We start from the raw sequence: 26,137 nt of genomic DNA on the forward strand, positions 1-26,137 counted from the left end.
GCCTCCGTGGGCGCTGGCAGCCCTGGATGCGGCCCAGGCCTGGCAGGGCCAAGCGAGGGGGCGGCCGTGCCGCTCGCCTTGGGGGGGTTCCCCCCCGCCCAGCCGCTGCTGTCTCCCCGCACCGGCTGGGGTCGGCCGAGGACAAACGCGCTCGCTCCAGGCGCGCCGACGCTTGCTTGCAGGCGCCGGCCAACGCGCTCGCGCCTCCCCAGCCTCCCGCCCGGGCCAGCTGGCTGCAGCCGGTGAACGTGGCAGCGGGGCGCGTCCGTCTCCCCCCGCTGCCTCGGGGGACGCCGCTGGCCAGGACCTCCCCGGGGTTTTGCTCGGCTGAGGGAGGAGAAGCCGCCGCCTCAGCGGTGTTCGCTGGCTGGCAGGGAGCGGGCTGAGACCCAGCAAACTCGTCTCACCCCCTCGTAGCACGGCCGCCCCCAGGCACAGGCAAGGGGGGGATGAAGGGGGAGCGGGGCATTACAAAGGGCACGGCAGAGGGGCCCGGTGCCCCCGGTGCTCTGGCTGAGCCGGGATTTACGCTGCGCGTGGCGTTTCTTGGGGTGTTACGTAAAGGAGGTTACACAAGCGGGTCTGTTCCGGGCTTTACATAAGGGCCGCCCCGACCCGCCGGGCAGCAGCGGGGCAGTGCCGCTGGGACCAGCGGGGCTGCTGGGGTGGGGTGCCGGGCCCTGAAATCACCCCATCCCCTCTGCAAACTCGCCCGCTGCTGGCCCTTGCTGCCCCACAGCGCTCAGGCTCCGTCAGCTCTCCCGGTGCCCCCGGTCCTGACCGGGCTGTTCACTCTGGGCCCTAGTGATGCACGCTGAGCGGAGGGCCAGCTGCAGGCAGCGGGGGAGCACGGGGTGGCTCCTGGGGCTGCGCCGCCACCGAGGGCAGGACAGGGGCACTGAGCCCTGCGCCGGCCCCAGGGAAACTGAGGCACCAGGCAGAGGCTGCGGGCAGCGGCGCTGAACCCTCGCTGTCTCCTGCCCTGTTGCTAGCGGAGCTGCAGGAGGAGGAGAGCTGCTGCCCTCGCCGCGGGGGGACCTGGGCTGCACACACCGGCGCCGGCAGCCCCGCCAGCCCCAAGCATCCTCCAGCCTCTGCGCCTGCGTCCTGCGCCGCTGCCTGTAACGCCGTGCCCCGTTACCGTCAGAGCCCGGGCACAGAGCCAGGGCTCTCCCGCAGCTGCGCCAGTCCCCGGGGTGGGGGCCTTGGGCCCGCAGGGACCCCCCGCCACGCACCCCCAGGGCTGTCCCTGCTGCGCGGGGGTCGTTCCCATGTGCCGAGGCCGCGGACGGCGAGTCGCCATGGGGCAGCCGCGGGCCGAGGATCTGTAATTCAATGGGTGGCATCGGTCCAGGCTGCCAGCGCGGCCGGGAGCCGGGCAGCCCTCGCCCCCCCGACGCACACGTCACTGTGTGTGAAAGCGCCCAGCGCTCTCCCTCCCCACTGAGGCCCCCGCCCCGTAGCGTGGCGGCAGGACCCCCCCACCCCATCTCCACCCCTCATCCCTGCCCCGGGGGGTGCAGGATGCCCCCATCTGTGAGGCTGGGGGGCGCGGGGGGCTCCCCAGGTTTTTTTTGCATTCCCAGTGCAGCCGAGCCGCTTGTCGGGGACTGTGTTAGGTGTCCCTGCCCCCCCCCGCACCACAAAACGTCCCTTGGGGGGAGCGGGGCCGCGGCGGGAGGCCGGTGATCCCTTCGCCATTTTAGTGCGCGCGGGCCGGCCGCAGGCGGCCGTCACATGGCGGTGAGAGCAGCGCTTGGCCCAGCCGCGCTGCGCCGGAGGACACGGCCAGGAATCTGCTGGCGAGCTCGGGCGGCCCGGGCGCGGTGATCGCCGGCGGGGGGTGTGCGGGGGGCACCCGCGGCCCCCCTGTCCTCGCACCCGCATGCCTCCATCAGCGGGGACGCGGGGGTGGCGGGAGGGCACAGTCCCACCGCCAAACCTCAGAGCTTGGGGAAAGGCGAGGCACCGGCGGGACGGGGGGTGCCCGGGCGGGACGCGGGGTACTCGGGGGGACTGAGGGGGAGCGAGCGGCCCTGCCGGGGTGCCCTGGGGGAACGGGGGCCAGGCTGGGGCGGCTTTTGGGGGGAGTCAAGGGCTGTGCCAGGCGTCTGGGGGTGCGAAGGCCCGCGTGGGACATCGGGGGGAGCAAGGGTCCGTGGGGACATTGTGGGGCGAGCAGGGTCTGCGCAGGGTGAATCAGGGCGGGCGATGGTGGGAGGGCCCACGGCCCAGGCGCCTTGGAGGCCACCGAGTGAGGGCACAGCCCGGGGGGCTTCCGAGCGGCTGAGCCCCCCTGGCAGCGGGCAGCCGGGTGCCATCCTGGGGTGAGCAGAGGGGTTGGGGAGCCTCACGGCAACGGCAGAGGGCCTGCGGGGAGCCAGGCCGGCTTCGGGGCTGCAACCGCGAGACACCGCCCCGCGCCTTGGCCAGGCTCCACCACTAACCACTTCCAGAGCCACTGCGAGATTTGTTGTTTTAAGAGGCGAGGAGGGGCCGTGTCCGGCTGCGCGGTGCCCGTGGGCGTGCGGGGGGTCCCTGCTGCCGCTCGTCCCCTTCCCCGGCTTGCTCGTCCCCGCTGGCTCGTGCCACCTGCTCCCGCACGCTGAGGCACACGGCAACTTTCCAAACGGGGCTGGGCGGGGAAGGGGGAAAAATAAAAATGGAGAGATGGGAGGGAAAAAAAACCCGCGCGCCCGTTGCTGGGGGAATTTCTGCTCCCTAAAATGGCTGCCTGGAGGAAGCCAAGTGTGCGGGCCCGCATGCGGGCACGGGGCCGGCTGACGGTGGGATGCGGCGTGGGGGCAGGATGCCACGGGGCCGGCGGCGCAGAAGGGCTGCCAGGCGGGCACGGGGAAAGGGTGGGGAGGAACGCGGGCGAGCGGGGAGGGAGACAAAATGGCTGCGTTTGGTGCCAATGTCAAGCAGCCCCAGGGGTGGCGGGGGCGGCACACGGGGGTGTCGGGGTGGGGGGCGGCGCGGTCCCGCTGCCCGCGTGGCTCGGCCTGGCCAACCAAAAATAACTCCCGAGGAGCCGCGCCTGCGCAAGGGGCTGGGGGGGGGGGGGGGCACAGGGCGGGGGGGACAAAAAGGGGGAGAAAAAAAGGAAAGAGAGGGAAAAAACCCCAAGCTGGCAGCAGCGGCTGCTCTGTTCTGCTGGCAGCGTTGGGATTGTCCCGGTCCTTTCCCGGCATCAGCCAAAGCTGCAAAACGCCGAAGGCCAAGGGGTGGGAGGAGGAGGACGGAGGAGCAGGAGGAAGGACAAGGAGTGGGGGAGAATACAGGGTGAACGTTTTGGGAGGACTTTGGGAGCAGCCGGGCCGGGGGTGCACGGCCGAGTCCGCGCTGGGGAGGAAGGATGCTGCCGCGCACAGTCAGGGCCTGGTGGGATGCGGGGAGCCGGAGGGGTGCCGGCCGTGCTGTGCCGAGGCGTGCCATGCCGTGGTGTGTAGTGCCGTGTCAAGGTGTCCTGTGCCATGTCGAGGTGTGCTGTCCCGTGCCGTGCTGTGCCATGCCGAGGTGTGCCATGCCGAGGTGTGTAGTGCCACGTCAAGGTGTCCTGTGCCATGTCGAGGTGTGCTGTGCCGTGCCGTGCCGTGGTGTGCTGTGTTGTGCCGTGCCAGAGGGTCCCCAAGGACCCTTGGTGGCTCTTCTGCGGTGATGGGTGCCGGTGCCAGCTGGGTCGTGATCCTGCCGTGAGGCGGGAGCTGCTGAGCAGAGCGTCCCTCAGTTTCCCCCGCGGCAGAGCAGGGAGGGGGCTGCCGGGGCAGTTCGCCAGCGGGCATCCTGGGTTCGTACTGGGGCGGAGCGGCTCACCCCGGGGTTTTTTCCCTCTTGCAGACGCAGAGCAGAGCGGCAGCCCCCGGACGGGCATCGGCTCGGACCAGGAGGACAGCAAACCCATCACGCTGGGTGAGTGGGGGAGCCCATCGTCCCCAGGGTCCCTGCAGCGGATGCAGCCCCCTCGACAGGCAGCCGCCCCCTCCATACCCGCTGCTCCCGCCAGCTGCTCCGATGCCCCCCAGCCCTAGCCAGCCACTGCCTGGCACCTGTGATGAGCTGAGCGTGGCCTCAGCCTCGTCCCATGGACAGCAGAGCCCCGCTGAGGCCATGTCCCTTGGGGACAGCGGCTGCCGTGGGGGGAGGGTCCCATGGTGGGGTGCAGCCCCCAGCCCCGCCAGTGCTCTCAGCCACAGGGAAACTGAGGCATGGAGCAGCCCTGGGGGTGCTGGGTGGTCCCTTACTGGGGGAGGGAAGCGGGGCAAAGACGGCGGGTGGCGTTATGGGGGATTTGGGGATGTTGGGGTGCCCTCGAGCATCACCCCAAGACAGCACAGGGCAGGAGGGGTGGTGCCGCCCCCCGCCTCCAGCGCTGCCTCCTCTGCCGTGCAGATTCGACAGACTTCCAGGAAAGCTTTGTCACCTCGGGGGTGTTCAGTGTCACCGAGCTCATCCAGGTGTCCCGAAGTGAGTGCTGCCACAATGCCACCACCCGCCCCGGCTGCCTGGGGACGGCGTTGTCCCGACAGCTCCCTGGTCCTGGCCGCGTGCTGGGGCTCCCCTCCCTGCCGGGTGGGGGGACAATGCCGGGCCCCCCCAAACTGCTCTCTCTCCCCGCAGCGCCGGTGGTGACGGGCACGGGGCCAAACTTCTCCCTGGGGGAGCTGCAGGGCCACCTGGCCTATGACCTGAACCCCTCCAGCACCGGCATGAGGAGGACGCTCCCCAGCACCTCCTCCAGCGGGTAGGTGCTGCCGGGGCCATGCCGGGGCAATGCCGAGCTGTACCAGGGCAATGCCAAGGCCAGCCCGAGAGTGGCCGCAGGGCTGTCTCACCACGGGGTGGGGGCCGGGGTGGGGGGGGACAGGCCGGATCGTGCCGTGGGCTGGCACTGATCCCTCCCCTGCCCCCCTAGGAGCAAACGGCACAAGTCGGGGTCCATGGAGGATGACATCGACACCAGCCCGGGGGGCGAGTACTACACCTCCTCCAACTCCCCCACCAGCAGCAGCCGCAACTGGACAGAAGACATGGAAGGGGGTAGGTGCCTCTCTGCAGGTGCCCTCCTGCTGCCGTAGGGCCCCAGCAGCTCCCTGGTTCTGCTGCCGGACCTCCCCGTGAAAGCCCCGGCGCCCCACATGTGCCGTGGTGCTGCTGTAGGGCCCCCTGATTTAGGCACAGGCTCTCCATCGGTGTCCAAATGTTGCTGTAGGCCCCCCCTCCCCGCTCCCCACATAGGCACAGGCTCTCTCTGTGGGGCCAGCCCCTGTGCCCCAGCCCCACACCGCCTCTCCCAGCCCCATGGCTGCAGTACGGACAGCTTGCTTTCTGCTTGGCTTTTTTTTTTTTTCCCTTTCCTGTCTAGACAGCCCCAATTAGCTGTTCATTAAGAAAGCGGGGGGGGGGGGGGGGGGGGGGGGGGTTGTGGGGGTGGGCTGGGCTAATTAAAGCGATGCTGCGGGGCTGGCACAGCGGCTCCCACGCCCCGGGCACCTTCGTGGGGCTGCAGATGAAGGAGCTGCTGGTCTTTCTGCCCCCTTGGCTCTCAGCCTGCCTCCCCGCACCCCCAGCAGCGGGGCAGGATCCGTCCCAGCCCCCCAGCCCTGCCAGGGCCCAGGGAGTGCTCAATCGGGGGGGCACCAATCCTGTCGGAAGGAGGCTTGGGGACAGCAGGTCCTGCGCCCGGATCGGGCCCCGCATGGGCCAGGGGCTGTGCCCCCCCCCTGCTCCACATCAGGCGCCCTGGGCGGGTGGGAGGGCAGGAGGGTCCTGGAGGGCGCTGTGACCCCATCCCTGAAGCGCTGCCCACGGGCGGAGGGAGCACATCCCTGTGCCCCGGCAGTGGCCTGGTCTGGGGCAGGGGCGAGGGGGGGCTCGGCCGCGGCGGCGGGGCGGGTACGGCAATCCCGTACGGGATGTTCTGGGAAATCCGCCTAACCCCTGGCTGAGAGGGGCTAAACGCATTACCGGGCCTGGGCCAAATGGCCACAGCAAAGCCGCGGTGGCGGGGTATTAACGCGGCCCATGCCCCCCTGGCCCTGTGCCCCGGGGTGGCCCTTGGGGACCTGGCGTCCAGCGCTGCCTGGAGGTCCTGACGGCGGGGTCCCTGGAGGGGTCACCCCTGGGCCGGCGCCTTTCAGCCTCCCCAGGAGCTCCATCTGCGGCAGGATGCGGCCCCCGACCCGGGTGGGGGCTGCAGGGTCCCGGAAGCACTCGTGGGGGGCACCCACTTCTGCACCCGGAGTGGGCACACACAGACACGCGCGCACAGATATGGGCACTGACATGCACACAAGCACACACGCGTGCTCTGGCTGATGCCTGTGCGTGAACACACATCTGTGCACGTACACACCCTCACACACGTGCACACACATGCGTGCAAGTGCACGCACACTCGTGTGCTAGTGCACACACGCGCCCCGAGACCTGCCCACACCTGCGCACACCCTCCTGCACGCGCACAGATGTGTGTGTGCACACAAGCGCCCGCACCCCCGCACCCTCCCCGTGCCCACCCGGTCCCCAGGGTGCCCCTCACTCCAGGAGCGAGTGCCTCAGCCCCGGGCTGGTCTGGCAGCAGCCTGGGGACTTTGGGGTCCGCGGCGTGTGCCGGAGCGTGATGATGCGCCCCACGTTCCCCAGGCATCTCCCCCACCGTGAAGAAGACAGAGATGGACAAGTCGCCCTTCAACAGCCCGTCGCCACAGGACTCCTCGCCCCGGCTGAGCAGCTTCACGCAGCACCACCGTCCCGTCATCGCGGTGCACAGCGGTGAGCATCCCGGCGGGGAAGCCGAGGCAGGGAGCGAGCGGGCGGGCGGGCGGCGGCGGGGGGCGCTGGGGCAGCGGCCAGCTGGCAGTGACGCGAGTGGGTCCCCCCTTCCGCTCTCGCCCGCAGGTATTGCTCGCAGCCCGCACCCGTCGTCTGCGCTGCATTTTCCCCACCACCTCCATCCTTCCCCAGACGGCTTCCACCTACTTCCCGCACACGGCCATTCGGTACCCGCCTCATCTCAACCCGCAGGACCCTCTGAAAGATCTCGTCTCGCTGGCCTGCGACCCGTCCAACCAGCAGCCCGGACCGGTAAGGATCCGGCCCCGTCCTTGCGTCCCGTCGCCGACCCTCGCCGTACAGGGTGCTGGGGGCTGCCGTCGACCAGGCGCCGCAGGGGCGTCCCCTGGATCGTCCGCCGTCAGTGCCGCCGCCACCGCCCGCTGCCGCCGCCGCCACACATAGGGGGGGTCAGGGTGCTCCGGTGGCACCAGGGTGCGGGCACCCACCTGCGTAGGGTGCTCCTGTGCTCGGGGCTGAGCGGCTCCAGCAGGTGTCTCGCGTTGGTTTGGGCGCGCAGTGGCGCCTGGCCGGTGTTGGCACCGCGACCCCTCAGTGAGGGAGGTGCCGTTGCCCAGCTCAGCACGGGGCGACAGGGCGGTGGGTGCCGGGGCTGAGCCGTCAGCTGGGGCTGGGGGAGTGGTGGGAGCGGGGATATGTGACCGTCACCGAAGAGCCACCATGTGTACGCGCGCCTGGGAGAGCGATGGGCTCTCGTGCACTGTGCGCCCGCGCAGCCGCCTGGTGACCCGTCAGCCCCGCCGCTACGCCGCATCTCCCGGTGTCCCTGACCGGGTGGCAGGGCCACGTCGTGCTGCTGTGCGCCTCCCCTCGCCCCAGCACCCTGCACCCCGTACACCCTTCCCCTCATGCACCCTGCACCCCACGCACCCTGTGCACCCCGCACACCCAGCACCCCATGCACCCTGCACCCCACGCACCCAGCACCCTGTGCATCCAGCACCCCACACACCCAGCACCCCACGCACCCTACACCCCATGCACCCAGCACCCCGCACACCCAGCACCCTGCACACCCAGCACCCCGTGCACCCCACACACCCAGCACCCCACGCATGCAGCACCCCACGCACCCAGCACCCCATGCACCCTGCACACCACACACCCTGCACCCCGCACACCCAGCACCCCGCACACCCCTCATACCCTGCACCCCACGCACCCTGCACACCCAGCACCCCATGCATCCAGCACCCCACACACCTTGCACCCCACGCACCCACCCCCCACCCCGGGCTCCCTTCGTGCCCAAAGCTGGGGGCTGGGGGTGGCTGCATTCCCGCTCCCGTGCCCTCCTGCGCCCCGCGCCCCTGCTCTGCGTCCTGCCTGCAGAGGCTCTCGGGGAGCCCCTCTGAGCTCTGCCCAGCACCCACCTGTTGCCCCTGGCCACTGAGGCCTGACACCAGAGTGAGGGGCACAGTCGCTCTTGCCCCGCACAGCGGCTCAGCGCCAGGCTGGCGGAGGCCGGATTTGAAGCGTGGGGAGCTGGTACGGGCGGCGTTTGAAAGCCGGTGCTGCACAACTGCCGTGGGCTGCTGCGGAGAGGTGGGCACAGCGCCCCGGCTCCGGCGTGCACCGCCACGGGGCACGGCCCCCCCCGCCACCCCCGGCCCACCCAAACCCCCCCGCACCGCTGTGATTTCCGTGTTGCCGGCACCGACCGTTCAGGGCTGCTCTGAGACCCAACAAACTCGTGTCAGCGGTGAGGGTCGCTCTGCGCCCGTGCCGAGCGGCACGGGGGGGGGCTCACCGGGCCGGCTTTGCCGGTGCCGCGCGTGCTTCCTAATGGCTTGTGCTGTTTGTTTTTCTGTCTGTGTTGTGTCCCCAGTTAAATGGAAGTGGTCAAGTGAAAGTGCCCAGCCACTACCTGCCCACGCAGATGCTGGCACCGCCACCTCCCCCCGGCATGCCCCGCTTGGCCGTCTCTCCTGACACCAAATCCACCACGACAACTACCGAGGGAGGGACGACCTCACCGACGTCACCCAGTAAGCACCCCGCGGCGCCCACCCCTCTCCCCGGCCCGGCTGGCCCCCCCCCAAACTCGTCGTTCCCCCCCCCCAATCTCAGTGCTACTCCGGGGGGGGGGTGTTGGCGGAGGTGGCCTCCCCCGCAGCCGGGGAGAGAGCGGCAGCCAGCACGCAATGAGTTTGCTGGGTCTCAGGCAGGTCGGAGCGGGCAGGGTTTGGGCAGGCGGTCGTTGCGTCCCCCTCAAGCCGAGAGGTCTTGCCGCTGGTCCCAGGGACCGGCCCAAGCCCCGCATCCCTCTGAGACGGCCGGGGGAGCGGGAGCTGCGCTGCGGCAGGGCTCCCTCAAGCCGATGTCCTGCCCAAACCCGCCGGCGCAGACAGGGCTTGCGGGGGAGGCTGTTGCCTCTCCGTGCCTCGGTTTCCCCAGCGGCCAGCGACAGCAGTGCTGCCAGTGACACGGGGACCGGCTGCCAAGGGTGTGGCGCTGGGGCTGAGGGCGGCGTGCCGGGCTGCGCCGCACGGGGCTGCCGTCCCCTCGCTGTTGTAGGGGTCCGTGGCGCTGAGGACCCCGGTCTGGTCAGGGGCTGTGAAGCACTGCAGGTGCAAGGGCTGCGTGCGGGCTCCCCAGAGCACCTGGGGGAACTTCGTTAGCAGCGGTGGCTGACGAGCTCATCCCCCTGTGCTCCACCATGGGGGCTTCAGCGCCTTGGCCGGGAGGATTTTGGGGTGCCAGGCCCAGATCCGCAGAAGGAGACGCTGGTGTCGCCCCGGGGCCGTCGGGGCGCGTGCCACAGTGGTGGGACGTGCCATTACCGTGCTCCGTGAGGGGGTTGTCCCCGTCCCACCGGCTACCTGCCAGTGCCCCGAGAGGCTGCCGCGTCCCCACAGGGCCGAGCCCTGGCTGGGGCCATGGTCAGCAGGGGACGGGCCTCTGCTGGGTGTTGCCGGCAGGCGTCGAGGTTACGTGGTGTGAAGAAATCAAAGCTTGGCCGATCCGGACGGGAGAGCTCGGGGTGGCATGGCCCGGCCAGTGGTGGGGCCGTGGCTGCGGCCGAGCCGGGGGATGCCGGCTGTCCCCAAGGCCAGCTGGCTCCAAGCGTCCCGGCAGCACCTGCTGCCCACGGGGCCGAGCCCGGCGGGGCTGGGACTCCCGCTGCCGGCCCCCCAGCCTGGAGGGTGGATGTGGCAGTGGGGGACGTGGCCAAGTGGAGCCGCTGGCTCCCATTGCGCTCGCCCCACAGCAGCCACCGCAGCGGCGCGGCCAGGGAGCACCCGTCTGTGCCTGGTTCCCGACGCCCCGCAGCCGCCCCTTCCAGCGGGGCACAGGCCCGGGCAACGCCACCACGGGTGCGGGACCCCCGGCCTCTGCTCGCCCGGGGAGCAGCCAGGGACGTCGCCCAGCCGCCAGCCGCGGGCGCCCGGGACGACTGTCGCAGCGGTGCTGGGGAGCGGGCCGGCCTTGGCCCAGGGGGGACGATGGCGGTGCCACTGGCAGCCCCGTTAACGAGCTCTCGTTTGTTCCCCAGCCTACTCTGCACCAGGCACGCCCCCTGCGAACCGTTCCTTCGTGGGATTAGGACCAAGGGATCCTGGGAGTATCTATCAGGCACAGGTGAGAGCGAGGATGCTGCTGGGGACCCTCCTGCCCTCGGCCCGGGCACCGCCACCGTGGCCTCGCTGTAGCCGTCGCCGCCGTGGGCACGGCCGTCGCAGGCGTCACCGTCGTGGGTACCGCTGCCTTGGGGTTGGTGACACAAGCGTCCCCGCCGTGGTATCGCTGCTGTGGTGTTTCCCCGTGGACATTGCCGTTGCCGCGACGGGCATCGCCACCGTGGCATCGCTGCCGTAGGCGTCGCCACCCCCGGTGCCCTGCGCTGGGGCTTTGGGCACCGCTGGTGGCTCGGGGCCACCAAGAGTCCCCCGGGGCAGAGGGGGGTCACTGCCGTGCCCGCTGCCGGCACCCTGCCCTGCTCTCACCGGGCCCCGGCTGCGCCCAGCCTGGCACCGCGGCACAGCCAGGCTGCCCGGGCGCCTGCAGCATCCCCTACCGAGGGGCAGCGGGGCCATGTGCCCCCTCTCCGGGTGGGCACGGGCACCCTGCTCTCACCCGACTGCGCCCGCCGGCTGCTCCGGCCGCGATGGGATGTGGCGTGCGCCTTTCCAGGGCCTTTCCGTGAGTCCGGGGTGTTTGAACCGGCAGCGCGCCGGTTGGCGGCAGCGCCGTGGGCAGTGCCACAGGGGCCAGGGCAGCAATGCCAGCACCTTGCCTCACATGTGACACGAGTTGGCCGGCCTCAGTGGTCCCGGCAGGGGCAGCCTCAGGAGGCTGCAGCCCTGCGTGGTGGGCGACGCCAGTGCCGGGGCGGCGGGGTGGGTGTGCGGATGGTGCCGTGCTGCGGGGCACCCGGTGGTGCACATGCTCGGGGACGGTGGCCTGTGACACCCAAGGGTGCTGTGCCGTAGCAGGGGGCAAACAGGGGGCTCTGACCACAGCCCCCTGCCCGGCCTCAGTTTCCCCAGTCCTGCACTGGGGTGGGCACTCCGAGGTCTTTGGGTCCCTACAGAGGGGACACAGGGCAGCACCCCGGGGAGGAGGGTGCTGAGGTCCCCGTGCTTCCCAGCCCTCAGGGTCATGGCTCCTCGCAGCCCCAGGGTCCCCGTCCCTGCGCGCGCGTGTCCGGCCACACGCGGGGAGCCTCCCCGGGGCACGAGGGTGCTCTGCATGGGGAAACTGAGGCACGGGGGAAGCGGCGTCCCGCATCCCCAGGAGGGGCAGCTGAGACCTGCTGCTCTCGGGTCATGTGAGGCGGGGCCGGGAAGGGTTAAGGGAAGCGGTGGCCCCGAGCTGTCTCGTTGCCAACGGAAACCAGACATGAGGTAATCCGGGACGAACTTGAACTTGGGGCTGGGGGGTGGAGACAATGGGAGGGTGGCAGGGGGCCACCCCGCGGGGTCCCCAGCCTCGCCACTCCCCCTCCGTGTGCCCAGGCGGGACCATTCCCTGGGGAGCGTCGCCTTCGCCGCGGAGCTGTGGAGGCACTGGCCACCAAGGGGACACGGGTGGCCCCGGTGCAGAGGACTGGCAAACTCAGAGCAGGAATGGCGATGCCAGCCGCGTGCGGGGCAGCGAGGCGAGCCAGGCGTGGGGACGGGGCACACCGGGGAGGGGACAGAGCACTGACACCGGCCTCTCTCTTCTCTCCCGACAGTCCTGGTACCTGGGATAACCGCCACCGTGCCGCCCCTTCGCCTCCCTTCTCCTCTGCTTTAGGCACCCCCAGAGGAACATCCCCGTCCCCGAGCACCAGGCCCAGCCTTGCGGTGATGACGGAGAGCGCGGACTCATGATGACGACAACGATGACGATGATGACAAGCAAAACCCACACCCGAAGGAAAGAGTGAGGGAAAGGAAGACGGAAAAGGGTCAAAACTTTTTTAAAAAGGAAAAAAAAGAAAAAAAAAACCAAAAACAAAACAACAACTCATCCCAGGAGGACCTTCCCCCCCACCCCGGCGATGCGCCAGAAAACAAAGAAACAGAAAAAGAAAAGAAAAAAAACACTATTATTTGCCCCGTCAGCTGATGCCGCGCTGAGACCTGACACAACTCGTGCCAGCGATGCCTCCTGGAGCGGCAGCGGGGCTGCAGCGCCAGAGCCCTGCCGGCCGCTCTCTGGACGGTCGGATATGCAAACGGCTCTGGACTCTCTCGTTCTTGCCTCTACGTGAGTAGAAAAGATCAAGCCCCCCCCTCCCCACCCCCCTGCCCCCCTCTCGGCCCCACGCAGACTCTAGGGGGGGGGGGTCCGGGGCCAGCGTGGGGTGCGATGGGCTTGCGGGGAGGGGGGACGCGCTCACCTCGTGCCGCCAGCTCCCAACGGCCGCGCTCGCCGTCGGGGTGATGTGATGCTCCGCGCCGCGAAACGAGGACGGGCGACGCTGTGCCGCGGCGGTGGCGGTGACACGGTGGCACCGTTGGCCAGCTCGGCTTGGCGCGGGCGGCTGTCGCCGGGGGTTTGGGGCCACGGAGGGCGCGCGGGCACAGCTGGCGATGGCGGCGGCACCCTGCTTCCCACAGGGGATGCGGCGAGGGGACCTCTCTCCGCCACCCCAGCGGGACCCGCGCTGCCGCAGGTTGCCGTCTCTCTGCAAAGCCACGTCCCCGCGGGTGACCCCCGTGTCCCCTCCCCGCGCGTCCCCGTGCCGGGGCGTGCGTCCGTGCGTCTGAGCTATGCATTCCTGTGGACAGGTACCGGGTGGGCGGCGAGGAGAGGGTGCGCTCGTGTTGCACATTTTGTAGGAAATGCACTTTTAAGAGGGAAGCGTCGGAAAAAAAAAAAAAAAAGGAAGAAAAGAAAAAAAAAATCACAAAAAATGAGGAGGAGGAAGAGGAGGAGGAGGAGGAGACGGAGTCCCCAGCACTGGCTTGCTGGGACAGCTGGTTTGGGGTTTTTTGGGGGTTTTGGGGTTTTTTTTTTTTTTTTTTTAATACAAAAGGATGGAGAAAAGGAGCCTGAGCAAGGGTGAGGGCAGAGCCAGCCCCAAGGAGCCCCCGGCCCCGCGTCAAGTGCCTGAACCACGGTGGGGAGGGGTGTCCCGAGCACCCGGCCGTCCCTGTCCCACGCGACGGCGGCGTGACTGGGACGGGGACGTGGCAGTGCCTTAGAGCGGAGGGGCGCATGCAGCGGCCTGGGCGAGGAGGAGGAGGAAGATGAGGAAGGCACCCAGCGTCTCCAGCAAGATGGTGATGGCCACAGGGGAGTTCGGTCCCTGCAGCAGGGACCCCCCCGCCCAGGGGACGCCCCGCAGGGGACAGCGGAGAGAAGCCAAAGTGGGATGTCCGGGATGTCACCGAGGCCACCGCCGTCACCTGCCTGGCCCCCTCCCTGGGCACCCAGAGCTGCCCCGCGGACCACCGGCATCGCATCCCCCATCCCAGCGACCCCCTGCTTCCCCGCGCTCCCCGGGACGGCACAGCCGGGGAAAGGCGGGAGACGGAAAAAGAAATCCAGAAGGACAAGAAAAGGAGAAAACCCACAAAAACAAAAAAAAAGAAAAAAAAAAAAAACCCAACAACAACAAAAAAAAAAGCGCTTGGCAGAGAGGGAAACCTGTTTTTTTTTTTTTTTTTAAAGATCTGAGAAAAGAAACACATGGAAAAAAGAAAAAGACAAAAAAAAAAAAAGACAAATAAACTGCATGGTGCTTTAACAGGATCTGGTGACCTGGCTCAACCCAGCCGCGGATGGCTGACGCTGTGCATGGCAGACTGTATTAACCGGCTCTACCTTCCCCCTTCGCAAAGAGAAAAAAAAAAAAAAAAAGAGGAAAAAAAAAACACAAAAAATTCTGTATAAAAGAAAAAAAAAAGCCGTAAAAAAAAAAAAAACTACGAGAAAAAAAAAAAAATCCATGTTTTCCTAATTTGCACGAGATTTTATACCACATGATGTGCCTTGCCTTCGAAGACTAAGTATTACCGGAGCCGATCTCGGCGCGAGGGAGTCGCTGCATGCCCGGGGCTCCCGGGGGGCCGGGGGGGCCGGGGGCGGCCGCCCCCCCCTCGCCTCCTGCATGGCTTCTTCTCGGCCGGAAAAGTCCCTTTTCTCTACGGTATTGTTATTTTTTAACCGATATTTTTCCCCCTCGGAAACGTCTTCCAGTTGGTAATAGCGATGCATCCTCTGCGCCAACACACCGGAATATGCAATAGCCGCGCGGCCGCGCCGGCGGGGGGGTCCGGCCGGAGGCCGGGGGGGCGGCCCCCCCTTTGCTTTGCCTCTCTTTTTTCTTTTTTTTTTAGTTTTAAGTTTTTATTTTCCTTCCCTTTTGGGGGTTTTTATTTCGTTCTTCTGCTTACGGCAACCAAAGGCAGCGAGGCGGGAGGCGGCAGGGACCCCCCCCAGGTCTGAGCACCCCCCCATAAACCCGCGGGGGAACCCAGGCGTGGCAGGACGGACGAGGATGCAGTCGGGGTCCCCACGGGGAGCACCAGGGATGGGGACCCCCATGGCTGCGCCCTTACGGGGGGGGGGCCACAGCGTCGTGTGTGTCGTCCCCCCCCCCGGGGGACCCCACCCTTTTAATTGGTGTTCAGCAGGGCGCAGGGCCAGGAGGGCTGAGCCCGGCTGCTCTCGTGACAGGAATGGAACCGTGTGAATGTAGCTGTGCCCCCCCCGCTCCCCAGGGCCGGTGCCGGGGCGGGTCGTAGCTCCCTCCCCACCTCCATCCCCACCGGCTTCATCCCCCGGCGCCGCGGGGAGCGGGCAGTGCCCGGCCCGGGATTCCCCTCCCGCTGTTTGGGGGTCCCGACACCCCCAAAAAATCCAGAATTTGCCTTAAAACCCAAGCGTCCCGCCAGCCGGAGAGAAAGACACCCTCCCCTCTCCCGGCCCCCCCCACCCCCCCCCCGAGCCTGAGGACAGACGTGGGTCGTGACACTGATGGGCGGGTGGCACCGCGCGTCGCTGCTGCTTTGTAATGAAGAACCGTCGTCGTCAACTTTTTTTTTTCTTTTTTTTTTTTTTTTCTTTTCTTTGTGTGTGTGTCCGTGTCCAAAAGTATTAGTGGGGGATCGGGGGGGGGCGCGTCCCGCCCGCCGGTGCGGCTTTGGTGGGGGGGGTCCCGCAGGGCAGGGAGCGTCCTCGGGGGCCGCCGCTGCGTGCTCGGTGCGGTACCGGGTTCCGCAAGGACAACGCAGCGCGGGGAGCGGGAGGCTGGCGGCCAGCTGGGGGAAAAAAAAAAAAATAAATAAAAAGAGAGAAAAATGGGGAGGGGAAAAAAAAAAAAGTTTTAAGGCCAGAAAAGGATCAGCTCAAAGCGGGGAAAAAAAAAAAAAAATTTAAAAAAAAGCATTTCTGAGAGGTGAGAGGGGGCGGGGGGTCTCGGGCAGCCCTCCGGTCAGCGTGGGGCCGGGGGGGCGAGGGGCGCTGGCGCCCCTCGGGCCTGGGCCCCCCCAAGGACCCCCCAGCCCCCGGGGCCTGGACTGGGCCCCTCTTGCCCCCTACTTTGGCAGCCTCCCCCTTGCCCCCGGGCCCACGGCACGGCTGCGGCCGCAGCCCCCCCAAACCCGCCCTCGGCAAGAAAAGCACCTTAAACCATGTCAAAAACAAAAAGGCAAAAAATGAATCCGCTCGACGCCCCCCAGCCCAGAGGGCGGCGGGGGGGGGGTCGGGCCGGGGGCTTTTCCTCGGGGGTCCAGCAGCCCCCCACCCCCGGGGTCTTTGCACTGCTCCCCCCACCCCGGCTCTGCCCACGGGCGCGAGGACAGAGGGGGGGCCGACCACTAATTTTTTTTTTTTTTAATCATTCTCCCTTTTTTTTTAATTCCCCTCCCCCCACGGCCTCTAGGCTCAGTCAGAGCGGGCGCAAAGCGGGGGGGGGGGGGGATCCCCGTTAGCGGGGATGCTCCGGGGGGGCGGGGGGGGCCTTTGGGGGGAGGGGTCCGCTCGACAATCGCCGCGCCCGGGGCTCCCGCGGGGCTTCCATGCACTACAGCCTCTCCTGGAGGGTTTTTAGTCGGGCTCGTCGGCTTAAAAAGTGAATTAAAGACAGTCCTTGTGACCTATAAATAAAAATAATAATAATAATAACCTGTACATATAGATATATCTCTCTCTCCACATATATATATATGGGGCCGGGGCGGGCGGGGGTCCCCGTGGCCGACACACAGTTAAGGTACTCTAGAGCGCAGAAGAATATATATATATATACACCAACCCCTATATATATATATATGGCCTCGTCGTTGTTGTTTTGTTTCTTTTTTTTTTTTTTTTTATTAATTTTTTTTTTATTTCGTACTCTGAGTTTGGAATCGCTGCTTTCTGTCCCCGCGCCCGCGGGTGCCGTCGTGCGAGGGGCGCGGAGGTGGGGGCGGAGGGGACCCCCCCCACCCAACCCCCCCACACCCCACCCCGGGGAACAGAGCAGCGAAAGGAGGGGAAACCGCCCCAAAAAAGGCGCCGAGGCGCGGCCGGCGGGACCGCCGCTCACACCCGTACCAAAAATCCCGCCGCAGTGCCTCGCGCCGCCGGCTGCCCTCGCCCGCCTTTTTCGGGGGGGTCGCGCCCCCCCCCCCAGTCCCGCGGGGCGCCGGCGGGGCCCCCCCTCGCCGTTGTATTTTACCAGTTAGCCGGATTCTCGCTTCTCGCTTTGCCGCAGCCGTTACCACACCCGCCGAGCGCACCAGGGCCGCGAGCCGGGGCCGGGACCCCCGCCCCGACCGTGTGCCCCCCCCCGCCCCCGCATGACCCCCCCCGAGCCCCCGCTCGCCTCCCTGGTGCTTCACGATACCGATTTATACCATTGTACGCAGCCGTTACCGATCGCCGCCGCTCCCGCCTACGTACCAGTTACTGACCGTGACTACCGATTTTGGGGTTTTGGTTTTGGTTTTTTTTTTTTTTTTTGCTTTTCTTTTTTTTTTTTGTATTGTTTTGTTGTAGGGTTTTTTGGGGGTTTGGTTTTTTTTTTCTTTTCTTTTTTTTTTTTTTGGGGTTTTCCCCCCCCCTCCCCTATGCAAAAAAGAGAAAAAGAGACAAAAAAGAAGAAAAAAACAAAAAACAAAAAACTGACACATAAAAAAAAGATTTAAAAAAGAAAAAGGAAAAAAAAAGACAAAAAAAAAAATGTATAAAAATTAAACAAGCTATGCTTCAACTCCAGCCCGCCTCCGCCCTTCCTTCGCTGCCCCTGGGGAAACTGAGGGAGGAAGCGGGTGTCCCGGCTGGGGGGCACTGGGCTGTACTGGGCTGTACTGGGGCAGAGCAGTGCCGGGCCATGGGGGACCCCCACCCATGGGTGCTGGCGGCCCGCAGCAGCACCCAGAGCCTGTGGGGGGCCGTGGGGGGCGGGGAGGGGACACGCAGGGAGGGGACGCAGATGGGCGCAGCTGTGGGGTCTCCTTTGGGTCAGGACCTCGGGCACATGACATCATCACCTTGCCTGTGTGACATCATCGCGCTTGCCCATATGACGATGCTGGCCGAAGCTGTGTGTCACCCTTGCAGTCTTCATCGTCCCTGTCCCGAACTGCAGCTCAGGACGGCGCAGAGGTCGAGGCCGGACCCCCCCCCCGGCAGCCCCCAGCCCCCATGGCACCCACAGGTCCCCAGCCCCCCCGGGCGCGGGGCAGCGGCTCTGGGCTGCGCCGAGGCTGCTGAGGCCTGGCAGCTCATCACACGCCAGGAGTCCACCACTGTCCCCTGCCCCGCTGGCACCCGGGGTGCCCCTGCCCACAGCACCCTGGGGGGCAGCGCTGCGGGGCTCATGCTGGGGGTGCGGAGCCCCGCGGGGGCCACGGGACAGCCCCGTGGTGACACGGTGACACAAGACGCTCGACGCCGGGCCAGGTTGGGGACCTTTACTGGGACACGGGCCGTGGGCCCTTCCCCGCCACCGCCCTCCCCGACCCACTCCGGCGGGCCGGCGATCCAGGCCGGGTCCTGGCGGCGGCCGGGACCGCCGCGGCACCCCGGGCCCGCAAAACCCGGCGCGGATCCGCGCCCCGCGGACGGGGCTGAGGGCGCGGCGCCCGACGGGGCGGCCTCAGAGGGACGTGGCGTTGCTGCGCTCCGCGCCGTCGCTCTCCTCGTCGCTGTCCTTCTCGGCCGCCGCGTTGACGCAGCCCCTGGGCTCCAGCCTGCCGGGACGGACGCGTCGGCGAGGCTCGGCCGGCCACGGGGGCACCCCCACCTGCCGTCCCGGGGCGTCACCGCCGCCGTCGGCTGTGCCGAGGGCACGCTGGGCCACGCGTGGCGCTGCCAGGCCGCGTGCAGCACCGCCAGCACATGGCCGTCCCCGGGTGCCGTCCCCGCCGCCATTTTACCTGTCGGTGCCCAGGGTCTCCTGGAGGCCACCCTGCTTCCTGCGAGGGGGGAGAGGGGGTGAGCGCTGCCCGAGCTGGCCCCGTCCCCACCCTGCAGCATCCCGCTCCTGGCCTCGGGCGTGGCCGGATCCCACGGCCCCTGCCGAGGCGGGTGCAAGATGCGTCCCCGCCGCACCAGCCCACCTGCGCATCCTGATCTGCCAGAGCCGGTTGGCGAGCAGGAGCACGAAGACGACGAAGAGGAAGACGACGACGGCTGTGAGGCCGATCAGCCAGGGCTGCAGCACCTTGGGGCCAGTGCCTGCACGGCACGGGGACAGGGATGGGAACAGCGAAGGGGATGGTGATGGGTTTAGAGGGACCCCATCCATAGGGGACAGGACCCCCTCCCCGTCCCATGGCACAGGGTCCCGATTGCGCCAGGCCTGGCACCGAGGACGCTGGGGACAGCGGGGGACACCGGCAGTGCTCATCGCCACCCCCTCCCCACCGTCCCTTGGGTGCCGAGGAAGCCACCCCATCCCCAGGAGAGCGCGGGGGTGCCCGGCACAGTGGGGGCACCAGGGACAGCAGGTGGGTGCCCCCAAATTTTTACACTCTGCTCCCAAAATGGTTGCTGCCAGGGCACTGGGACAGACTGGTCCTGCTGGGAAGGTCTCCCAGGGCACTGGGACTGACTGGTCCTGCTGGGAAGGTCTCCCAGGAGCTGATCTGATGCCCCAGGGCACGGCCGCCCCACCCCCAGGCACATGGGTACGGGGGGCTGCGGAGGCACCTACCAGCCTGTCCGCGGGCAGTGGCGGCAAGGACGAACAGGACCAGGAGCGAGAGGGGCTGCCAGACCCTCGGCATTTTCAGGCAGATCCTGCACCCCGAGGTGGGCTCCTCTCTCGCAGCGCTGCCGGGGCCAAGTGCCGGTGCCGCTCTCTGCACCCGGGGCCAACGGGCGGCTTTTATTAGGCTCAAGAGGACAAGTGCCACCAAGTGCCATGGCAACACGGCTCCCGTCATCCCTGGGCGGTGGCACCTCTCGCCCCAGCTCAGCCACTGCCTCAGGGACTGCTGCGGCAGCCCCGTGCCCGGGCTGGGGTGCGGGTCACACCCCCGCCACCGCCCAGGCCCAGGCCGGCTGGGCCACAGACGCGATGGGTGCCCAGGTGCCGTGAAGGGCTAAACACGAGCGATGCCTTTGTGAGACCTGGGCAGAGCTAGCTGCTCCGCTCCGCCTTGCGGCCCCTGCCCACGGGGGCACAGGGGAAACTGAGGCACGGGGTGGCGGGCGGCGCCCCGGGGACACACTGTGGGCTTCGGCAGGGCCACCCTGCCCGGAGCGACTCCCCGAGGGTGAAGAAGGAGCCTGGGGATGCGGGGACGGGGTCCAGCCCCAGCCTGGGTTACAGCAGAGGACGGGGGTCTGCATGACTTGGCCCCCATCACCAGTGCCCCCACCCAGAGCGCGCATGCGTGTTTCCGTGTGTGCATGCCACGTCTGTGTGCCCACGCATGTCCATGCCCACGCCAGGGGTTTGCACCCCCGAGCACCCGGTGTTGCACACCTGCACGTCTGTCCCTCCCCGCGCGCCTGTGCCCAGGACCTGGCGTGGCTCTGCTGAGGGATGCTGCTGTCCCCAGGCAAAGGCGGGGGTGTCCCACCTCCCCCTGCCCACGCCTGGCTAAAGGGCGAGCGAGCGGGGCGGGGGCAGGCTGCTTTATTGGGGGGCAGCGATAGCAGCCCCCAGGTAAGCGTGCGACGGTGAAGCCGTGGGCCAGCGCCGGGCAGCGTCACCCCCGCACCAGAGCTGCGCTGTGACCCGATGGCCGGGCACGGCTGCGGGGTCCCGGTGGTGCCGGGGGGGGGTCCCCTGGCCCTAGAAAAACCTCTTCTTGTGGGAGTCGGCGAAGGAGATGGAGCTGCGCGGGGCGGCGGTGAGCAGCCCCAGCGGGATGTCCATGCCGGGCAGGGCACCGGCGCCTTCGCCGTGCGGCTTCCCCTCTGCCGGCACCGCGTCCTCCTCCAGCCACTCCACCTCCGGCAGCGTCCCCTCGGCCATCACCGCCTTCTCCTCCTCTGGCTTGGGCCCGAACGCCCAGTCTGCAGGTGCAGAGACGGAGCCGTCAGCGGCACAGCCCCGCCACGGCACAGGCTCTGGGTTTGGGGGACCCCCCCTTGCCCCCTCGCCCGGCCCCGGGGAGCCTCAGAGCTCCACCCCGCTGCCGGGGGCACTCACCGGCGAAGTCGTGCACCAGGTCCTTGATGAGGTGCCCCACGATGGCGTATGCCACCACCAGCACCAGCGTGGCCGCCATCACCAGGTAAAGGACGTAGCGGGGCAGGCGGATGCTGTCCAGGGCGGGAGGCTTGTAGTCCACATACAGCACCCCGTCCTCCTCGGGGGGCGACTGCAACAGGTGCCGCGGCCCCCACGTCCCCCCGCTGCCGGGGAGCGGGGCGCCCCCCGCCAGGGCCATTGCCAGCTCCCCCCGCGCCCCGGCCCCGGGCCACCGAAGCCTCCGCCGCACAGGGGGGCCGCAGCGGAGAAGCGGCATGGGGGTCCGCGAGGCTGTCAGCGGCTCACGGGGCCAGCGGGGTCCCCATGCCCGGCGGCAGCACCGCTCGCCCTCCGTGCGATGGGGAGCGGCCGCCGAAGGACAGAGCACCTGCGAGAAGGAGCTTAGCGCCCGCTAATCCGGGCGCAGCCCGGCAGGGTCAGCCCTGGGGGGGCCACCAGCGGCCCCCACACGGCGCAGGGTCCCCAAAACCTGCCGCCCCGGCAGCGCTGCAGGAGCCCCCGTCCCCCGGGGAGCGGGGAATCGCCTGCAGCCAGAGAACCCCCAAAGGCAGGGATGGGGAGGGACGCCTCGCGGCCCCCCCACCTCGGTCAAATCCCTCGGCCGGCCACGATCCCTGAGCAGATGGTGCGAAATCCCGTGCCAGTGCCCTGGCCCCGGAGCACTCGGCGTCCGAGCCAGGAGGTGACGGGCAGAGGGACGAGCGCCACGGTCCCGTGCTGGGGGGCTCCCGCGGGGCCACTTCGCTGCACGGAGCCCAGCAGCTGGCAAGCGAGGGGCTGCCCCCATCCCGGAGCTGCGCGTTGGCCTCCGTGTGCGGGACCCCGGCGCCCAGCGTTGGGTGGGCAGAGGGTCCGGGCGTCACCCCAAAGCAACGCCCTCTGCCCCAGGAGGGTGCAGGGCTTGGCCCAGACCAGCAGCAGCCTTGGGGGGAAAAAAACCCTGAAACCCTTCCCAGGGTGGGGGGGGCGGGAGGAATGAAGGTGCCCGTGGGGTTCAGTGCCAAATCAGGGCTCAGTGCCCAGGCCCTCCCCCACCCCGGCACACGGCCCGGCCCCGCTGCACCCGGGCTGCCCCTGGCCAGATCCTGGCCACAAAAATGCCGGTTTCGTTCCAATTCAGGCTTAAAAATGCATTTGTGGGAGCAGAGGCAAACGCTGGAGAAGAGAGATTTGGAAAAATCTCGCACGGTCCGAGTGAGACACCTGCGGAACGCCGGCGAACAGCAGAGCACGGGCTGAGCCGGGGGAGACGCGCAGGGATGAACGCAGCGGGGACACAGACAGGCACGGGGCCACCCCAGGGCTCGGCGGTGCTGGCTGGGTCCCGCCCGTCAACCGGGGGCCGCGGAGGATGGGCAAAGGGGGGCAGGAAGCCGCGGAACAGCTGCCGGGTCTGAAACAGCGGGAGAACATCAGGTCTTCATCTCCAGCACCGAGGTTCGGCGGCCGCCGTCCCCCAGGCCACGCGAAGTGACCCCCCCCGGGCACGCGGGCCTGGCTTCCAGCGTGCAGGCGCCCGAACGGCGACGTCCCCGGTAAAACCCCCTTCCGCAGGGACCCGAACTGCACCGGACCCCGCCCCACGCCCTCTGCTCCCACAGCGGCTGCCCTCGACCACCCCACAGGTCTCTTCTGACCGGAACGACTCCGTGACCCCACACTGGTGGGGCCCGGGGCTCCCTGCGGGGTCCGGCCCCACGTCGCCGGGGACACCTCGCATCTGGGCGAGGGCCAAAGCACAGCTGGGCTCGCGCAGGAGCTCCCCCCCGCCAGCGCCGCCCCCCCGTGCCCACGCCGGGCTGCCCAGGGGTTTGGGCGCTGGGTGCCAGCACGCTCCCAGCTCTGGTTAAACACGGGGGAAAGCCCAGGCAGGCTCTGCCTCACCCTGCGAGCCCCGGCAGCGCTGCTCCCCACAGAAAGAAGCAGCGCAGCCAAATCTCCTGAGACAACCCCCCATCCCAGGGCAAAGGCTGCCGCCGGCTCGGCCCCGGCCTGTTCCGACACGAGAGGCCAAGCCCGCGGCAGCGCCTCCGCCACACAGGCGAGGAGGGACGTGGCTCGGCACCAGCACCATGGCCGATTTCAAGGCACCGCACGGCTACAACCTAGAGCGCCGGCGCCCAAAGCCAGCCCCGGCCCCCAGCGGCGCCCAGGTGGGGGAAGCGGAGCTGCTTCATGCCGTCCCGCCACGGAAGCACGAACCCAGAGCGGCCCCGGGTCGCGCAGAGCTGCGCAGGCTCCGGCATGCAGCACCGAGCCCACCCGGGCCGAGCCCCGAGCCAGGCTGCGGGCAGGCGGCGCCGATCCTGGCAGGGAAAGAGGGGCAGACGCAGGAAAGGGGGGAGGAGGGGACAAGTAGCAGCTTGGCCGGGATCTGGAGGGAGAAGGCGGCTGTAATTGTGCCAGAGAGCAAACTCGGTTTCACCTCCGCGAGGCTCGGATCCACGGCGACGCAGGCGGCCGTGAAAGCGCTGCTGGGGGCAGGGGGGCCCGCGCCCCCCCCAGCCGGGGCTCAGGCGGAAGCCTGCAGCTTGCAGAGCCCATCGGCGTACTGGAACTGGGCGCCGTTCTCGTACTCGTACATGTCCAGCGCCACCTCGCAGCTCTCCCGCACCACCCGCTCCTCGTCGCGGGCGAAGGCGCGCAGCGTCTCCAGGCAGGAGGGGCGGGCGATGGAGCCCAGGGCCTCGGCGCACTCGTGGCGCACCATGGGGCTCTCGCTGCGGCTGCGCAGCACGGCCGTCAGCTGCGGGACGCAGGCCTCGTCCTGCATCTGGCCCAGCACGTAGCCAATCTCGTGGCGGAAGAGGGCGCCGCCCGAGCGCAGGCCTGCGGGGAAGAGGCGAGAGTGAGCCGCGCTGCCCCCGCGGCGCGCGGGATGCCCGGCCAAAGCCCCCCACCCGAAAGCCAGGGGAAGCTGCGGAGCAAGGCTGCCCGTGGGGGCAGACCCGTGGGGGCTTTAGGGGGAGGGGACTAAACCCCCCTGGGAAGGACTGTCCCGCCCTGCTCCCCGGCCCCGCGCAGCAGCCAGGGCAGCCCCGGCACAGCCGCAGCCTCGCGCCCTGCTGCGCTGCGGGACCGAAGAGCCCGGCAGGAGCTCAGGGATCCCCGCACGCCTTGACTCACGGCGCAGACGTGCCCGCGGCTGGTCCCAGATGGCTGGAGAGCCCCATCCGCTTCCCTGGGGCTGAGGGGTGGGACCCAACGGTGCCTGGGCTGTGCTCTGCCCCTTCTCCACCCAGGAGACGCTCACTCCCCCCTCCGGAGCTATTCCCAAACCCCAGGACAAGGCTTGCAGCCTCTGACTTCCCAGGACAAGGAGAGCAGGACCGCAGCACCCCAGGGCCAGGTCCCACCAGGAGACACCAGGTCGGACTGGTTGGGCCCAAGCCCAGATCACAGACTGTGCCCTCTCCCACCTGGACCCACGGAGGACAGCGAGGGGGCTGAGAAACGCCGCTCTGCAGCGGGGCTCTTGCAAGCAAGGGGACAGCAGCTCCGGAAACAAACGCGCGAAGAGCCCGAGCAGAGCCCTGCAGCTCCGGCAGCCCCGGCCGTGGGAAGGGCAAATCCCGGATCAGCCGGTACGGACTCAGAGCGCGGAGACCGCGGGCAGCCTCGCGCCAGCACTTACCGTCCGCCAGCGCCAGCACGGCGGCCCGGCTCCCCAAGTTTCGCAGGGCGAACATGGCCCGGTAGCGGTCGAACAGCGGGCGCGACTCATCCAGGAGGGTTTCACGGAGCTTGGCGACGTCCGTCTCCTCGGCAGGCGGAGCGGGATCCACCGAGAGGTAGGGGCTGGCGCACGGCGCCTCCTCGTTCTCCTGCAGCCACTCCAGCCTCCTCACCGCCAGCTGACACGTCTCTGCCACCTGCGGAGACGGGGACACAGCCCCGGCCGTGGGGCGGCACCGTACGGCACCGGGAGGGCGCCCGGCGCTCCCCAGCAGCGGCTGAGCGCCAGCACGCAGGACGATGCCGCTCGTGGCATCCCTGTCCTCGGCCGCCGGTCCGGGAGAGACTGGTCTCACCCTCCTGGCCCAGCAGCGCCGCATCCCAGGGGAAATGACCCCCTCCCAGAGCCTCACCTCAACCACAGGGTCCTCGGAATAGCGCTTCAGGATGTCCAGGACATCGGGATTCCCGATGGCACCCAGGGCTTCACCTGAAGGAAGGATGCGGCAGGATGTGTCTACACGAGGAGGACCCCGCTGTCCCCTCTCGACACGGCTCTGAAGCGGGGCCTGGCTGCGACCTCGGTGACGCAGCCAGGCAAACAAACGGGGCGGGAGCCAGCCTGGCCAGCAGGACCGGGAAGGCTCGGCCAACCCGTGCAGCCAGGGCCGGCGAGGGAACGCGGCGAGGCAGCGGCCTCGGAGTTCTCCCAGCCGCCACACCCAAGCCGGACCAGCCCGTCGCCCGCTGTCGGGCACGGGGGGCTGGGGGGGGGCACCCGCAGATCCCGCTTCAGGCCGGACCCTTCCCCTGCGCCCACAGCCGCCGCCGTACCCGCCTCGTGCCTGACCATGGGCTCCTGGCCGGCGTCCTCCAGCACCCGCACGAGCACGGGGACGGCGGCCGCGTCCCGCATCTGCCCCAGGCAGTAGGCCAGCTCGTGCTTCAGCAGCGCCGAGCCGTCCCCGAAGGCCCGGCTGATCCAGTGCACGGCCGCGGGGCCGCCCAGGCTGCGCAGGGTGAAGAGGGCCCGGAACCGGGCGGGCAGGGGCTGGGCCGCGTCCAGCAGCGTGCGGCCGATGGCCTCCACCTCCTGCTCCGTTGCCATGGCGGCGGCGGGGGCGCGCTCCGGTCACACGCGGGCTCCGGCGGGGGCTCCTCCGGTCACGCTCCTGCGCACGGGGAGGGAGTCAGGGGGACCGAGGCCGGCCCCTCGCCCCGGGCGGGGAGGGCAGAGAGGGCCCGGCCCGGCCCGGCAGCTGCCGCGGGGGCGGAGCGGCCCCGTGCCGGCGGAGAGAGCGGAACCGGCCCCACCGGAGACGCCCGGTCCCGGCTTGACCGGATCCCCAGGACCGCGACCGCCGGGCTGGGGTCCTCCGGGGGGGGGGGGGGGGGGGGGGGGAACGGGCCGGGCCCGCACTCACCGTGCGCCGCCATGCTGCTCCCCACGTGACCTCGCCGGCCGCTCCCACCGCCCATTTCCGGGTGGGGGAGCGCGCGGCCGAGCCGAGC

At 68.8% G+C, this 26,137-nt stretch overlaps 4 protein-coding genes across 4 annotated transcripts in view; 1 reads left to right on the forward strand and 3 right to left on the reverse strand.

The window, feature by feature from the left end:
• The window catches only part of NFIC (nuclear factor I C), a 37,948-nt gene extending 22,615 nt beyond the window's left edge, over window positions 1-15,333 (forward strand). Inside the window, 10 exon segments of the mRNA XM_086767050.1 lie at window positions 3,841-3,912; window positions 4,393-4,467; window positions 4,621-4,744; window positions 4,916-5,040; window positions 6,646-6,774; window positions 6,901-6,938; window positions 6,940-7,086; window positions 8,684-8,843; window positions 10,352-10,437; window positions 12,035-15,333. Coding sequence (XP_086623176.1) covers window positions 3,841-3,912; window positions 4,393-4,467; window positions 4,621-4,744; window positions 4,916-5,040; window positions 6,646-6,774; window positions 6,901-6,938; window positions 6,940-7,086; window positions 8,684-8,843; window positions 10,352-10,437; window positions 12,035-12,052 — 974 coding nt within the window. The 3' untranslated portion in view covers window positions 12,053-15,333.
• Window positions 15,334-18,379: 3,046 nt separating this feature from the next.
• Window positions 18,380-19,556, reverse strand: SMIM24 (small integral membrane protein 24). The gene is made up of 4 exons (XM_086767671.1): window positions 19,439-19,556; window positions 18,843-18,960; window positions 18,660-18,698; window positions 18,380-18,473 (listed from the first exon to the last, which is right to left on the reverse strand). Exons 1-4 carry the CDS (start codon window positions 19,509-19,511, stop codon window positions 18,380-18,382), a joined length of 324 nt encoding a protein of 107 aa, XP_086623797.1. The 5' UTR covers window positions 19,512-19,556.
• A 796-nt stretch (window positions 19,557-20,352) lies between these two features.
• Window positions 20,353-21,373, reverse strand: SMIM44 (small integral membrane protein 44). The gene is made up of 2 exons (XM_086767569.1): window positions 20,888-21,373; window positions 20,353-20,751 (listed from the first exon to the last, which is right to left on the reverse strand). The coding sequence occupies exons 1-2, from the start codon at window positions 21,204-21,206 to the stop codon at window positions 20,528-20,530; spliced, it is 543 nt and encodes a 180-aa protein (XP_086623695.1). The 5' UTR covers window positions 21,207-21,373; the 3' UTR covers window positions 20,353-20,527.
• Window positions 21,374-23,325: 1,952 nt separating this feature from the next.
• On the reverse strand, window positions 23,326-25,797 carry DOHH (deoxyhypusine hydroxylase). Its single transcript, XM_086767340.1, has 4 exons — window positions 25,460-25,797; window positions 25,039-25,115; window positions 24,585-24,822; window positions 23,326-23,779 (listed from the first exon to the last, which is right to left on the reverse strand). The coding sequence occupies exons 1-4, from the start codon at window positions 25,731-25,733 to the stop codon at window positions 23,463-23,465; spliced, it is 906 nt and encodes a 301-aa protein (XP_086623466.1). The 5' UTR covers window positions 25,734-25,797; the 3' UTR covers window positions 23,326-23,462.
• Window positions 25,798-26,137: the final 340 nt, after the last annotated feature.

Source organism: Chlamydotis macqueenii, chromosome 26 (assembly GCF_036417535.1).
Source record: "Chlamydotis macqueenii isolate bChlMac1 chromosome 26, bChlMac1.mat, whole genome shotgun sequence".
NCBI lineage: Eukaryota > Metazoa > Chordata > Aves > Otidiformes > Otididae > Chlamydotis > Chlamydotis macqueenii.

What these genes read in the sequence shown, in the direction of transcription:
- DOHH (XM_086767340.1), bottom strand. Translation starts at nt 25,733, where the DNA reads ATGGCAACGGAGCAGGAGGTGGAGGCCATCGGCCGCACGCTGCTGGAC. An exon ending in CATGGTCAGGCACGAGGCGG is followed by an intron (nt 25,116 to 25,459) that starts GTACGGCGGCGG and finishes TCCTTCCTTCAG; the next exon opens with GTGAAGCCCTGGGTGCCATC. An exon ending in CGTGCTGGCGCTGGCGGACG is followed by an intron (nt 23,780 to 24,584) that starts GTAAGTGCTGGC and finishes TCTTCCCCGCAG; the next exon opens with GCCTGCGCTCGGGCGGCGCC.
- SMIM24 (XM_086767671.1), bottom strand. Translation starts at nt 19,511, where the DNA reads ATGCCGAGGGTCTGGCAGCCCCTCTCGCTCCTGGTCCTGTTCGTCCTT. An exon ending in CACTGCCCGCGGACAGGCTG is followed by an intron (nt 18,961 to 19,438) that starts GTAGGTGCCTCC and finishes CGTGCCGTGCAG; the next exon opens with GCACTGGCCCCAAGGTGCTG. An exon ending in TGGCAGATCAGGATGCGCAG is followed by an intron (nt 18,699 to 18,842) that starts GTGGGCTGGTGC and finishes CCCCCCTCGCAG; the next exon opens with GAAGCAGGGTGGCCTCCAGG.
- SMIM44 (XM_086767569.1), bottom strand. Translation starts at nt 21,206, where the DNA reads ATGCCGCTTCTCCGCTGCGGCCCCCCTGTGCGGCGGAGGCTTCGGTGG. An exon ending in CCTGGTGCACGACTTCGCCG is followed by an intron (nt 20,752 to 20,887) that starts GTGAGTGCCCCC and finishes CTGCACCTGCAG; the next exon opens with ACTGGGCGTTCGGGCCCAAG.